The sequence below is a fragment of the Schistocerca piceifrons genome, chromosome 1 (assembly GCF_021461385.2).
Source record: "Schistocerca piceifrons isolate TAMUIC-IGC-003096 chromosome 1, iqSchPice1.1, whole genome shotgun sequence".
NCBI lineage: Eukaryota > Metazoa > Arthropoda > Insecta > Orthoptera > Acrididae > Schistocerca > Schistocerca piceifrons.
In genome coordinates, this window is record NC_060138.1 from 858,597,048 (window position 1) to 858,613,410 (window position 16,363).

Consider the following 16,363-nt stretch of genomic DNA (forward strand, 5'->3'; position numbering starts at 1 on the left):
GTAAAATTAGAGAGATTCGAGCGCGCACGGAGGCTTTCCGGCAGTCGTTCTTCCCGCGAACCATATGCGACTGGAACAGAAAAGGGAGGTAATGACAGTGGCACATAAAGTGCCCTCCGCCACACACCGTTCGGTGGCTTGCGGAGTATAAATGTAGATGTAGACGAAGATGCAGCTAAATGTAATTCATGTTGTACCATTCTAGTCTATGGATGAAGTTGAAAACTTATTTCAGCGTGTCTTCTAATCATCAAACTTATTTTTTTCTGTGAAGCAAGACGGCAGTTACTTCCACATTTACGAAATAATCTCCATTCCGCCAGGAACACGAGTTGCAACGCAGCTGCGGTCTTTTCTGTGGGATTTCCTCCACTCTCATTCCACACATGGTGCCAGCCGTGACGCAAAGCTTTCAGGCCTTATCTGGTGGCGATCTAATACTTGCTATTGGATTGCAGGATGTTTCAAAAGCGTTCATCCAATTTTGCGAGACTATATTTTTATACATGAATGTGGAAGGAAACTTGGTGGATTTTAGCCTGCGTATTGAAACTGGAAGTTTACCTCGACACCAGTTGTAAGTTGCCGCTTCACGTGGTTGCCGGTGGTTTCTCCAGGGAATAGCTAGCTAGGTCGCTCGGTCACCATTGTGTCGAGATGGCGGAGGCTAACAACAAAAGACGTCTTGCGTTCTCCGTTTCAACAGGTGCAACTGAATTAACACTATGCGGCGTTGTTTTCATCGTGAATACGGCGCTGTACGTCTTCAACGATGGAATGGGCGGACGGATCGATATTACGGAATGTGACTTTTTTTGCCGATGGGATGGGGAGCAGGTATGTTGTGAAGGTCTCCTTTTACGCGCCTCCCCTTCTGACAGCTTTGAATGAACTGCGACGCTGCTTACCGACACCAGTGAACTCCAAAAATGCTCGCAAAAGCATGGAACGAGTTGGACTATCATCTGGAGCCTTGTGTAATCTCCAGTGGAGGAGTTACAGAACGTGTGTGAAAAGTAAATGGAAACTTTGATCCTGAACGTAATTGTGAAGAGTATCGAAGATAGCATATGCTTGCATGTAAATGGTATATACTGTTCAGAAGAATTCAGGATCACGATTTTGGTCATCTGCCTTATTCCATTGAGCAATAATTGAGGACTGGGTACGTTACCAAATTGTAACTTTATCTTTCGAAAGTTAAGTACACAACAAAACAAATGGTTCCAATGGCTCTGAGCACTATGTGACTTAAAATCTGTGGTCATCAGTCTCCTAGAACTTAGAACTACTTAAACCTAATTAACCTAAGGACATCACAAACATCAATGCCCGAGGCAGGATTCGAACCTGCGACCGTAGCGTTCACGCGGTTCCAGACTGAAGCGCCTAGAACCGCACGGCTACATGGGCCGGCTCACAACAATACATCATTACATGCCCGACAGGTGTCGAAAACAAACATTCATCCTTTCGTCAAGAGTTCTTTCCATTGGACTTCGAGAGGTTCAGCACCGTGAGCGTTTATCACCGCCTTACGCCTACGTGGCATGCACCGTGTAAGCGTACGGAGGTCGGCCTGTGGCATCCGCACCCATTCAATGAGTACTTGGAGGTCGACCACGAACTCGTCTGTCACACAAGTCCCACACGTGTTCGATGGTGTTTAAGTCGTGACTCACCAATGGTCATTCCATCACTTCAACGTTCAGGTTTCACAAGACATCCCTAATGACGCTTACCACATAGGCCCTGGCATTATCGTGCTTAAGAAGGAATTCAGGGCTACCGCAATATGCACCACTCACTACATGGTCCTACAGGATCCGTTTTATGTACTGTCTAGAAGTAAGGCGAACATGGACAACAAGATCCTTGTGAAAGTCCACCCTTCTTGTGGACAGAGGATAGCGGCCGACATTATAAACAACAAATGGTTCAAATGGCTCTGACCACTATGGGACTTAACTTCTGAGATCAGCAGTCCCCTAGAACTTAGAACTACTTAAACCTAACTAACCTAAGGACATCAACACACATCCATTCCCGAGGCAGGATCGAACCTGCGACCGTAGCGGTCGCGCGGTCGGAGACTGTAACGCCTAGAACCGCTCGGTCACCCCGGCCGGCCCATAAGCAACAGAAATGCAACACAGCAGCCGTCTTTTCAAAGTATTTATTGCTCGGACGAATAGTTTCAACGCTAAATTTGTGTCATCTTAACGTCTTACTGTCAATCAAAAAATTACTTCCAGTCATTGTTTAATGTATCGTAGAACCCATATAGTTCCACAAATGACAAATGCCGTCTGTGTACCTCACTAGACAACGCTTGGATGCTGGTACTAAAGTCCTTGTGAGGGGTCCCCTGATATTGTAATGCATAACACAGGTGATAGGAGGCAAATGACTTTGGTTGTTGCATACAAAAATGTTCAAATGGTTCTCAGCACTATAGGACTTAACATATGAGGTCATCAGTCCCTTATAGCTTACAACTAATTAAACCTAACCAACCTAAGGCCATCACACACATCCATGCCCGAGGCAGGATTCGAAACTGCGACCGTAGCGGTCGCGCGGTTTCAGATTGAAGCGCCCAGAACAGCTCGGCCACCAAAGCTAGCTGTTGCATACATTAAAAGTAAAAATCTGAAGTTACACAATAAGACCACAGATGCCGCCCGTATCAAAATAGATTTAAGATACCAGGCGTTGATATAGGTTACCCCTAAATCATTTGAGCAGTGTATCCTTGTAAAAATTGGAAGTTCGTTTGAAAATAAAAACTTTTTAGTACTAAGCTTAAGTTACAATTGTCCTGAAGTTTCTGTCTTCATTCATGCAGAAGATATAGTCTTGTGAAGCTGAATGAACCAATTTGAAACAGTCTGTATATTATTTAAAAAATATGCTTTCGGTAGTCGGATGTATGCAGCTTCCAACGATGATTTTGCATTTATTTTACTTGACGTTCTACATTTGCGTCACTGTACAGAGAGTATCATAGATACTTGCGGGAGTGGTGGTGTTGAAATTCTCTTAAGCCAACAGATTTAGGTTTACCGCGGTTTCCCCGATTCACCTCCGATGAATGCGAGTATGATAATACCTTCTTGCTACTAGCCCGTCTCTAACGACCTCGACATCGACTGGAAGTTAAACTTGGTTTCTTATCGCTCCATTCACGGGTGTAGCAAGTGAAGAACTACTTAATTGGCAATGTACGACCGGTTATTAGTGGAATCTCAGGTACATGGCTCTATGGGACTGGACTGAATTACCAGGCTGGGAAACAAGAACCCTGAATTTTCTAAATCGTGTTCTGAAAAATTACTAAATATCTTTCTTTGGTTGGTAGGTATTTTGTAATTTTCAGCATCCCTATAACACTGTATCCCTAGTGCTGCTCTTCTTCTCATACAATGCTTGCCTCCAGTTCAATCCAGCCTCGTATAGGTCCCACGCACTTGAAAGGCAATCCACTACTTTTTTAGCTGTACAACTGTTTTTAAGCAGTCTCTTTCACAGAAGAACTGGACTTTTTCAATATTAGCATGAGCCTGTGACACGACTGACTCCAACAGTATGTCATTCATTGCATAATCAAAGACCACTAAACATTTACATTTTTTGACGTACAATGTTTTACGTATCTGTATATAGTACCAGTTGCTAAGCTTTTCATCATTCAGATAATCTGCAACATCCGAATGGATTCTGCTGCAATTTTCATTTCTATAAAGTGAACAGTAATAGACATAGCATACCTCACTCTGTCGAAGATACGGCTAGATATACCTAAAGAATATACACACCTGGAAATGGAAAAAAGAACACATTGACACCGGTGTGTCAGACCCACCATACTTCCTCCGGACACTGCGAGAGGGCTGTACAAGCAATGATCACACGCACGGCACAGCGGACACACCAGGAACCGCGGTGTTGGCCGTCGAATGGCGCTAGCTGCGCAGCATTTGTGCACCGCCGCCGTCAGTGTCAGCCAGTTTGCCGTGGCATACGGAGCTCCATCGCAGTCTTTAACACTGGTAGCATGCCGCGACAGCGTGGACGTGAACCGTACGTGCAGTTGACGGACTTTGAGCGAGGGCGTATAGTGGGCATGCGGGAGGCCGGGTGGACGTACTGCCGAATTGCTCAACACGTGGGGCGTGAGGTCTCCACAGTACATCGATGTTGTCGCCAGTGGTCGGCGGAAGGTGCACGTGCCCGTCGACCAGGGACCGGACCGCAGCGACGCACGGATGCACGCCAAGACCGTAGGATCCTACGCAGTGCCGTAGGGGACCGCACCGCCACTTCCCAGCAAATTAGGGACACTGTTGCTCCTGGGGTATCGGCGAGGACCATTCGCAACCGTCTCCATGAAGCTGGGCTACGGTCCCGCACACCGTTAGGCCGTCTTCCGCTCACGCTCCAACATCGTGCAGCCCGCCTCCAGTGGTGTCGTGACAGGCGTGAATGGAGGGACGAATGGAGACGTGTCGTCTTCAGCGATGAGAGTCGCTTCTGCCTTGGTGCCAATGATGGTCGTATGCGTGTTTGGCGCCATGCAGGTGAGCGCCACAATCAGGACTGCATACGACCGAGGCACACAGGGCCAACACCCGGCATCATGGTGTGGGGAGCGATCTCCTACACTGGCCGTACACCACTGGTGATCGTCGAGGGGACACTGAATAGTGCACGGTACACCCAAACCGTCATCGAACCCATCGTTCTACCATTCCTAGACCGGCAAGGGAACTTGCTGTTCCAACAGGACAATGCACGTCCGCATGTATCCCGTGCCACCCAACGTGCTCTAGAAGGTGTAAGTCAACTACCCTGGCCAGCAAGATCTCCGGATCTGTCCCCCAGTGAGCATGTTTGGGACTGGATGAAGCGTCGTCTCACGCGGTCTGCACGTCCAGCACGAACGCTGGTCCAACTGAGGCGCCAGGTGGAAATGGCATGGCAAGCCGTTCCACAGGACTACATCCAGCATCTCTACGATCGTCTCCGTGGGAGAATAGCAGCCTGCATTGCTGCGAAAGGTGGATATACACTGTACTAGTGCCGACATTGTGCATGCTCTGTTGCCTGTGTCTATGTGCCTGTGGTTCTGTCAGTGTGATCATGTGATGTATCTGACCCCAGGAATGTGTCAATAAAGTTTCCCCTTCCTGGGACAATGAATTCACGGTGTTCTTATTTCAATTTCCAGGAGTGTATTTGCTTTAATAAGTGTCGATGCGATGCTGTTTGTGTTGACTTCAGAGAGTCTTCACGGAATATACCTCGTTATGATGTTTAATGAGTACGAATGGGGTTGCACATGGTTGGCGTAAACCAAAAACACTGACGGAAAAAAGAATCGTAACACCAAGAAGGAGGTGTGTAACATAACGAAAGTTGGTAGGCGTGTTTCTACATCTGAAGAGTGATGTCTGTTTGAATGTTGCTCCAGCCTCGTAATACAGGCCCTAGTAGCTCCACTATGAGGGTGTAAGTCAGGTTTGCTTTAGATAAGCGCTGTAACGGTCGTGAGCTTGGACGTTGTGGGTTGAAGTTAAATAAGAATGCCATTTTCAGCACCTCACTGAGTTTGAATGAGATCGTGTAGTAGGGCGCTGGGTGTTCCTTCTGCTGTTCTGCAGTTCTGCAGAAGGACTTGACAGGAATGTAGGCACTGTACACGATCGCTGGCAGCAGTCGTCGCGAGAATGTACGGTCGCAAGAAGACCGGACTCCGTACGGCCACGTGGCACTAGCGAGAGGAAAGACCCGTTGTGTTCGGCATATGGCTCTGGCGCGTCGTACTGCGTCTGCAGCAGCAATCTGAGCGGCATTTGGCACAACAGCGACACAAGCAGTTGTTGCAACTGAAGAACAACTCCGAGCGAGACGCTTTGTAGTCGACATTCCACTGACCCCAGCCCACTGCCATTTGCGACTTCAGTGGTATCAAGCGACAGCTCATTGAGGAGAAGAATGGGGATCTGTTGTGTTTTTCGATGAAAGCTGGTTCTTTCTCGGTGCCAGTGGTGGCCATTTGTTGAATATGGGGGGGGGGGGGGGCAGTTGAGGGCCCGCTATCAATCGGTCTGCGTGTTGGAGCGGTTTCGTAAGAGAGCAGGAGCACTCTCGAGGTTATCTCAAGCACCTAGACTGCAAATGTGTACGTCAGGTGATTCGGCCTGTTGAGCTAACATTCATGAACAGCATTCCAGGGGGTGTTTTCCAACAGTAACTCTCGCCCACATACCGCTGTTGTAGGCCATCATGCTCTACAGAGGGTCGACAAGTTGCATAGGCCTGGTCGATCACCAGATCTGTCTCCAATCGAGCACGTATGGGACATCGTCGGATGACAACTCCAGCGTCATCCACAAACAGCATTAACCGTCCCTGTATTGACCGACTGCGTGCAACATGCGTCGAACTTCATCCTCAAACTGACATCCGGTAACTGTACAACACTATGCATGCACGTTTGCATGCATGCATTCAGCCGCGTACACCGGTTATTAATGTGCCAGCATTTCACATCTTCCATTGTTCATCTCGTGCTTCCATCAGCCTGTGATCTTGCAGTGTTAATCGCTTAAATATGTTAGCTAAACAAATGCTTTCCCAAAATTTCATTACTGTACATTAATTATTTGTTGGTGTTGCGATTTTTTTTTATCAATGCATAATCTGGCTGGCAGAAAGACCGTTATGTTGTAAAGCGGTGAAAAAATGTGTGTGAAATCTTATGGGACTTAACTGCTAAGGTCATCAGTCCCTAAGCTTACACACTACTTAACCTAAATTATCCTAAGGACAAACACACACACACCCATGCCCGAGGGAGGACTCGAACCACTGCCGGGACCAGCTGCACAGTCCATGACTGCAGCGCCTTAGACCGCTCGGCTAATCCCGCGCGGCTAAAGAAGTGATTAGTATAGGTTGGTAGCTTGTGAATTTGAAATTCGAAGCCCCAGGCTGATGTATTTAAGTTCACCTGCAGAGTTATCAAAAAGTTATACCCTAATTAATTAATTTTTATTTTATGAAATATAAATTGAAGACAAATGATCAGTATACAGGTGGAAACAAAAATAGTTCAAATGGCTTTGAGCACTATGCGACTTAACTTCTGAGGTTACCAGTCCCCTAGAACTTAGAACTAATTAAACCTCACTAACCTAAGGTCATCACACACATCCATGCCCGAGGCAGGATTCGAACCTGCGACTGTAGCGGTCGCGCGGTTCCAGACCGTGGCGCCTGGAACCGCTCGGCCATCCCGGCTGGCCAGGTGGAAACAGGAAGTTCTAAAGTTCATAAACACTGGTCAGTTCGTGCTTCTTTTTTTACAGATAAACCCAGTTTGTTGACGTTACTTCAGCTAGCGACACATGCTTTTCCTTATTGGTGGTTCAAAGCCGAATCGGAGACGAAATACTCTCTACACTGTAATTAGGGACTCATTACTAGCACTGTGGCGGTGATAATTGAAACTTTAGTTAGTTACTCTTTTTCCCATACGCAGTTTGTATTTCATGAAATAAAAATTAAACTGGGTCTGTCATTTTGTATACCCCCGTATGGTAATCCGAATAAATAAACTTGTGACTTGGAATTTCAAACTTCATACGACTACCAACTATAACAGCCTGGACTAAAACGGAAATATTCCGTCTTGGATACATTAGATGAAAACTGAGTAAATACAAGCTGAGATACTGCTATTCTGTGTATGGAATTATTTCGAAGACTACTCGCTCGACCGGACCGAGGAGGAAACTCACGTTTGAAATAAGCTCTGTGGACACGTAACACCCGGTTACATCCTCTGGGTCACCCCATTTCCGCTTTATTGGCTGCAGTCACGAGAGCATTAAGCCCTCGTCTGCGGCTGGTTATTGCCGCGCTCAGGCGGCTCGGGGGTAAGGAACGCTCGGCGGCCTCGCCCTGGCGGTCAGGTTACACGGCCGTTTTTTGTTGCAGTTTGCGGACGATGGAGCCGCGAGACCTGGACCCCGGCATGGTGCGCTACCAGCTGGACAGGGCGCTCCGCATCTGGTCCGACAACTCGCGGCTCACCTTCCGGGAGGTCAACAGCGACCGCGCCGACATCCTCGTCTACTTCCACCGGTGAGTACACATCATTTTGGTGCACCGTCTCTCTGTAGATGTAGATGTACCGATCATCTTGCGAGAGTATGAACCACCTCCTGGATACCCGGAGAGGTCTCACCAGTAAAACCCCATAACTGCCTTCACCGATCTCAGACACATTTTTCTTTTTGTCTTCTTCGGGAGTCTTCACTGTTGTTCACTGCTACGATGGCTATCTCAACTTCTTTCTCTCCTTACCAATATTTTCTTGCTATCGTAACGGGTGATCAAAAAGTCAGTAAAATTTGAAAACTGAATAAATCACGGAATAATGTAGATAGAGAGGTACAAATTGACACATATGCTTGGAATGACATGGGGTTTTATTAGAACCAAAAAAATACAATCGTTAAAAAAATGTCCGACAGATGGCGCTTCATCTGATCAGAGCAGCAATAATTAGCATTACAAAGTAAGACAAACCAAAGATGATGTTCTTTACAGGAAATGCTCAATATGTCCACCATCATTCCTCAACAATAGCTGTAGTCGAGGAATAATGTTGTGAACAGCACTGTAAAGCATGTCCGGAGTTATGGTCAGGCATTGACGTCGGATGTTGTCTTACAGTATCCCTAGAGATGTCGGTCGATCACGATACACTTGCGATTTTAGGTAACCCCAAAGCCAATAATCGCACGGACTGAGGTCTGGGGACCTGGGAGGCCAAGCATGACGAAAGTGGCGGCTGAGCACACGGTCACCACCAAACGACCGTGCAAGAGATCTTTCACGCGTCTAGCAATATGGGGTGGTTCTTATAAAACCTCATGTCATTCCAAGCACGTGTGTCAATTTTTACCTCTCTATCTACATTATTCTGTGGTTTATTAAGTTTTCAAATTTATACTAACTTTTTGATCACCCTGTATATCCTGCACATCAGTGGCTAACTAGGGTAATTGACCCCGAGAGCATAGTTCGACTTTTCGCCCCTTCCCCTACCCCGTCCTACCCGCCGACATCACTTACTCCTTAATCCTGACCGCACCCCTCCTCCCATCCGGCGCTGTTAATTACTCTTATTTGTGGCAAAACAGCAAAATCGCAAAATAGGCGAGAGTTACCGTTAGAGCTATGTACAGTCCACTTTGACCGAGAAATTTTTAGAAATCTATAAAAGCCAGTTGGATGTAGTGGTTCTTACAACGACAAAAAAGACTACAAGACTTGCCTAGTTTCGTATATAGTGGCCTGAAGATGGTGTGATTGACACACCGAAATTGGTAGATAAATAAAATTATTAGATAAAATTACGGCTGTTCGTCTCTCTATTCTTCAAGTCTTCGACGAGGCGTAGCCCCATTCTATTTACACAAAGTGGACTTACAGAAACTTGATATGATGACACATTTCAAATTACGAAAAGCGCAACAGCTACGTCAGAGTGACTTACTAATCACAAGTTTTTTCATGACATTATAGTCATATCTTCAGATGACAAACTGTTGATCTAAAGAAGATAGAAAAATCTAATGAGAACTATGCGAAAATGGGGACTATGGAATTGACGTAATTCTGATTGGCATGTGTTATAAACGGACTTTTTAACACAGTGTCCTTAAAAATACAGTAAGGATAAGTAACAGGTCTTCTGGCATAAAACAGGCGTCCTATAGTATGCAGCCGTCGTGACTCAAATAACCGTTGGAACTATAGAAAGACACAACCCTAGAAACAGGAAATGTAAAATAAGAACCGGCATTATAAAATGTGGCAAAGAGCCTCCAAGTTCAAGAGGCTTACCAGACATCTATGTTACATCTTTTCAGGCAAAGCGGGCAGCATCACTAGAGCAATATAGTTCTTGTTTTTGGATAGTTTTAATCACGAGTTTTGCATCTTCTTTAGATCAACAGCTTCGTACCCGAAGATGTGGCTATAATGACATGAAACTTCTATCATTTGAAAAAGTGATTTAAGTGTGCAACACTTTGACTACGTATTTCTAAACTAAATCACGTCCAAAGCCGAACGCCAAACCAATCAAACCGCCTAAACTTAAAAGTTGTTACGAAAATGTAATGATTTCTTCACAATTTCGTTAGCATGTCTGATATCACATAAAGAACATTCACCCACCTAGTAGCTGAAAAGAAAAAAGCGTCTACTTACCCAGTAGATACAGGTCTTACAGAACTATTGCTCAGTCCAGGCCAGTCCGAATCATCTATTGATTTCCTTTGACACATCTTTGCTCTCTTCTCATTTTTGTATCAGCCTTTCCTCTTTTTCGCCCCTCTCCTTCTTCACCCTCTTTTTTTGCCTCATCCATTTTCATCGTCAGTCAAAATTCTGCACCCTCCGTGAGAACGGCGCCCAGAGCACGCAGTCCGGTCGCCGTACCCCGATACGTCAATGCCGCACAATACAGCTATACACACCTCCGCTGCAGTTATGGCGAACGCAGTGCGCTCGACCTGTAAGCAGTAGTTGCGAGTTCCTGCGTTGGTCATTAGTATTTGGCACGGCGCACAGATGGTCACGAAGTTACCCGCTAGTGCGCGGAGCTAGACCCCAAATCGCACCATACGGTTTCATACAGTGAGCCCAAGTGACACTGCGTCGGTGATAAGTCCGTACGGGTGAAGGCTTTAAACTAAGCACGTATTTTGATGATATGGAAGAAAACAATCCGGATAACTGCTTGTAAGATTCGCGCACCGAGGTTTCCTTGCGAGCTTCCGCGAATCGAGAACGTAGACAGTTTTTTTTCTTGTTATCGGTATCGATACTAGCAAGATATCAAAATATGTGACATAAACTGCCACACTTTTGGTTTCAGCGAATTAGAAGCTTAAATTGTTTACGACATGAAAGTACGGTAGGCTTCAGTATGTAACATTAATTTCAGCTTGATACGTCTACCCGTTCCTGAGAAAAAGGCTTCTTAAGAGGCGGACAAGTGGGCAGTCGGACAGTAAGACACAAAAAAAATCGTGTAATGTGATGACAAATCAACAATTTACGGATTTTTCCTTTACTTCTGCAGTGGAACTTTGCTTCACGCCAACTGTCATGATTCTAGGTCAACGGGAAATTAACTATGGGTTTGGTCAGTGAGTTCGCGAGTATCAAAATATGTGACATAAATGGCGGTATCTGTTAGTTTATTGACTCACAAGCTTTAATTTTTTACACCGCCAAGGAACCGTAGACATCAGTATGTGACCCAAATTTCAACTTGATACGTCTAACCGTTCCGGAGGAAAATGGGTCTTAACCGTCAGACACAGATACACAGACAGACGGACGGATAGAATCAGAGTGATTCTATAAGAAGTCGGGTTTTTTTTTTCGATTGAGGTATGGAGCCCTAAAAATGGCTGTACGTACCGATTTGCATCGTTTATTCACTTTCATTTTGATAATCGTCCACAGTCTGAACCCGCGCGACCGCTACGGTCGCAGGTTCGAATCCTGCCTCGGGCATGGGTGTGTGTGATGTCCTTAGGTTAGTTAGGTTTAAGTAGTTCTAAGTTCTAGGGGACTGATGACCACAGCAGTTAAGTCCCATAGTGCTCAGAGCCATTTGAACCATTTGATAATCGTCCAAAACAGTCCAGACAACACTGCACTGCATATCCCTTTATCACTCATCAGCATTAATACAAGTCAGCTCTTAGTTTGTAATCGTGAGAGAAATCTCACGTTTCATCTAATCCTGCGCCTTCGGAACTGTATAAAGTTCACCCTCAGAATGAATGTTTTAACGCGATACTTGTTCTTAAAACCGAGCGATGTGGCGCGGTGGTTGGCACCCTAGACTCACATTCGGGAGGACGACGGTTCAGATCCGCGTCCGGCCATATATTTTACATTTTCCGTTATTTCCCTAAATCGCTCCAGCCGAATGCTCTGGGATTGTTCCTTTGAAAGGGCATCACGGATTTCCTTTCCCAACCTTCAAACCTTCCTAACTTGTGCTCCGGCTCTTATGACCTCCATGTCGACGGGCGTTAAATCCTAATTTCTTTCTTAGAAGTGGCTTTACATAGTCACGCCGCAGGCTGCTAATAATATGCGTTTTTAGATTTATCGGTGTTTTACGATAGGACTTCAAGAAGTAAGTTACGTACGTCCGCCAACGGTAAGACCATTACGCAGTAAGATTGGCGCATTGCCAGGACTGAGTAAATGTTCTGGGCCCCCTGCAGACACAGTTCTGCTGCGCTGCGATAAATATGTGCGTAGTGTGTAGGGAAAAGGGTGCAGCAACTGGAAACATACTCCAAAGTTGAAGTATGCGGGATGTAAATTGAAGGAACAGAAGGGAGAAAGGAAAGGGAAGGGAGGGGATCACTGCTGTCAGCTGCGTCGGGACGTTACGCGCAATCAGCGGCGATGAGTCAAAATGTGGACCGGATCGGGATTCGAACCCGGGATCTCCTGCGTACTAACCAGGTGCGTTAATCACTACGTCATTCGGGACATAGCGTTATCGCAACTGCACTGACATCTCGGCACGCCTCACGGCCGATCCGCATTCCCACCGAGGGCTACCTATCCGCCGTCCCTGACCACTTCCTTCATGTTCGCTGCTCTGAGATTCCCATAGGAGGTCGAACGCGCTTGTGCACCACGCAGAATCCGCAGCTGTGTTACATTATATGTAAATTTAAGGTAGAGGGGGGGGGGGGGGAGGGGAGAAAGGAAAGGCAAGGAATGGCAATGTATCCACCTTCTTCAGTTCTCATGCACAAATACACTACTGGCCATTAAAATTGCTACACCACGAAGATGACGTGCTACAGACCCGAAATTTAACCGACAGGAAGAAGATGCTGTGATATGCAAATGATTAGCTTACCAGAGCTTTCACACAAGGTTGGCGCCGGTGGCGACACCTACAACGTGCTGACATGAGGAAAGTTTCCAACCGATTTCTCATACACAAAAAGCAGTTGACCGTCGTTGCCTGGTCACACGTTGTTGTGATGCCTCGTGTAAGGAGGAGAAATGCGTACCATCACGCTCCCGACTTTGATAAAGGTCGGATTGTAGCCTATAGCGATTGCGGTTTATCGTATCGCGACATTACTGCTCGCGTTGGTCGAGATCCAATGACTGTTAGCACAGTATGGAATCGGTGGGTTCAAGAGAGTAATATGGAACGCCGTGCTGGATTCCAACGGCCCCGTAGCACTAGCAGTCGAGATGACAGGCATCTTATCCGCATGGCTGTAACGGATCGTGCAGCCACGGCTCGATACCTGAGTCAACAGATGGGGACGTTTGCAAGACAACAACCATCTGCACGAACAGTCCGACGACGTTTGCAGCAGCACGGACTATCAACTCGCAGACCATGGCTGCGGTTACCCTTGACGCTGCATCACAGACAGAAGCGCGTGCGATGGTGTACTCAACGACGAACCTGGTGCACGAATGGCAAAACGTCATTCATTCGGATGAATCCAGGATCTGTTTACATCATGATGATGGTCGCATCCGTGTTTGGCGACATCGTGGTGAACGCACATTGGAAGCGCGTATTCGTCATCGCCATACTGGCGTATCACCCGGAGTGATGGTATGGGGTGCCATTGGTTACACGTCTCGGTCACCTCTCGTTCCCACTGACGGCACTTTGAACAGTGGACGTTACATTTCAGATGTGTTACGACCCGTGGCTCTACCCTTCATTCGATCCCTGCGAAACCCTACATTTCAGCAAGATACCGCACGACCGCATGCTGCAGGTCCTGTGTGGGCCTTTCTGGATACAGAAAATGTTAGACTGCTGCTCTGGCCAGTACATTCTCCAGATCTCTCACCAATTGAAAACGTCTGGTCAATGGTGGCCGAGCAACTGACTCGTCACAATACGCCAGTCACTACTCTTGATGAACTGTGGTATCGTCTTGAAGCTGCATGGGCAGCTGTAGCTGTACACGGCATCCAATCTCTGTTTGACTCAATGTCCAGGTGTATCAAGGCCGTTATTACGGCCAGAGATGGTTGTTCTGGGTACTGATTTCTCAGGATCTATGCACCCAAATTGCTTGAAAATGTAATCACAAGTCAGTTCTAGTATAACATATTTGTCCAATGAATACTCGTTTATCATCTGCATATATTCTTGGTGTAGCAATTTTAATGGCCAGTAGTGTACGTTTGACCACCTGTGGGACCATCGATCGCAGACGACAACGTCCAGGGCGTCGAGGAACTGATTCGCAACACTCGCAGGTTTTTCAACTACGAGGACGTTCACACAGGAGTTTTCAAATGGCTCGGAGACCAAAGAGAGAATTTCTATCATCGAAGAATTGTAAGATCAGTAGAACGTTCAGAATGTTATTTGCAGAGACTCTGTGTCTACGTTGAAAAATGGTGTCATGTATCTGTGTCACTCTGAAGTGCAGTGCAACAGTCAGTAAAAATTACTTGCCTGCCGTAATAACGTGCAACTTCCTTTTTGAAGTCCTCCTGTATAAGCATGGCGATGAAGTGCCTACATCTGATGGATTTAGACAGTCCTTGACAAAGAATTGGGCGTTCCGCAGGTTGTACCACGGGGACGGTTTCCCTTTCGACGGGCGAGGGCAGATCCTCGCTCACGCCTTCTTCCCGGGAGAAGGGAGAGGAGGAGACGCTCATTTCGACGAGGATGAGATCTGGCTGCTCGGCGAAGAAGACGCTTCGGGACAAGGTGAGTGTTGTTTCCCAATTTGGCCGAATCAAGAGCTGGGATTCTTTTAATGATAAAATGTAGGGTTCGCAATGTTTTCAGTTGAAACGTGCTTCTTGACGAATGACAGCCATTGTAGGATGCAGAAGCATAGACAGTTGCTTGTTCATTTAAATACCCATTCAACTACCAGCCGATGTTGTTACAGTGTTTTAATATTACAAATAAAATATAAACCACAAAATAATAAACTTACAGACACAGTTTAGTAATGCAAAAGCAAACAAATAATGTAAAACAGTTGAAGTTGTTGCAAATTCTACAGAATCAGCGCATGCTTCCAGGCCAGAGGGAGCGCAACGTCATACTGAAAAGTGGGCTCATACTACCAAGCTGTTTCTGCATTTGACTCAATTTTGTAACCACTGAAATAACGTCAGGTTGCTGCACAACCCGTGAAGATTCATTTCGTTTGCACCTGCCATTATGAGGGTGCTTCACTTTGTCAGGCAGTGTAGTAAACTACCGGGTGGTTTTAATTAAAGAGCAGGTCATCACAGAGGTCCAGTGTGGCCCGTAATTATAGCACTGCAGTGAAATGTGGTACCTATGCTAGTGCGTTTATGGGGAACCGATCCACGCTTGTAATAAATTAGTTCCAATTTTCGCCACCAGGTGCATATCTGGCGCCATACAATATCCCGTCGAAGCCCCTGATGCTGATACATAACAAACTGTGAAAGTGGCGGTTAATAATAAAAGCAACATTATGCCTTTCTCACTTGTTTGACGTTTTCTGCACACATTCCGTTCCTAATTCATTATACATGGAAACGTTTGCACTGTCGTTCATGCATTCACAGTGCCATATTTGCACCTGGTGGTCAAAATTGGAACCATTTTTTTCCAACTTAAATCGGTTGCGCATTAAGCCTAGTTTACACGACGACACTAGGTTGCAGGTAAACTGCACTACTGGCCACTGCGCATGCGTGCCGCGCGTTTGCGCAACTCTTTGGTTAAACTAAAAACTTTCGGCGTGTTACAACTTTGGCGACACTAGTTGCATGAGTTTTGAGGTTATGTGTGTTCGTAGAGTGTAGACAAACTGAAATATGAAGTGGGGAAGGGAGAATAATGTTCGCTTTTTGGATATCTATGCTTTGCATAGGTGTTTGTAGGATTTCAGTGATGCTGATTACAAAAATAAGCAACATATTACTGCCGGTGAGACCGTCATGTGCGATCATAACATAGATCGTTTGACAATATCTGAGCTGCAGGGAAAAATTTATTGAGTTAGGAGCACATATACAACTGAATTAAGAAAAATACAAGCAAGCGTAATTCTCGCTGTGGTAATGCTCTTGTCTACAAGACTAAAATCCCATCGTTCGAGTTGGCCAACTCTTTGTTAAGAAATATTGTTGACAGGAGGGAAAGCTATACAACTTCAAGAAGCTGCATTCTTTATTCAATATTCATTTATTTAAAACGTCGCTGCAGTGCTTCCGATTCACATATGTTTGAATTTTGAAATATTGCCACTGTAAG

General features: G+C 46.0%; 1 protein-coding gene across 2 annotated transcripts in view; it reads left to right on the top strand.

The window, feature by feature from the left end:
• Positions 1-16,363, top strand: part of LOC124715789 (matrix metalloproteinase-2-like) — a 912,762-nt gene that overhangs the window by 851,162 nt on the left and 45,237 nt on the right. For both annotated transcript variants that reach the window (XM_047243123.1, XM_047243122.1), the window contains exons 4-5: positions 8,005-8,151; positions 14,685-14,830. In XM_047243123.1, coding sequence (XP_047099079.1) covers positions 8,005-8,151; positions 14,685-14,830 — 293 coding nt within the window. The remainder of the gene's footprint in view (positions 1-8,004; positions 8,152-14,684; positions 14,831-16,363) is intronic.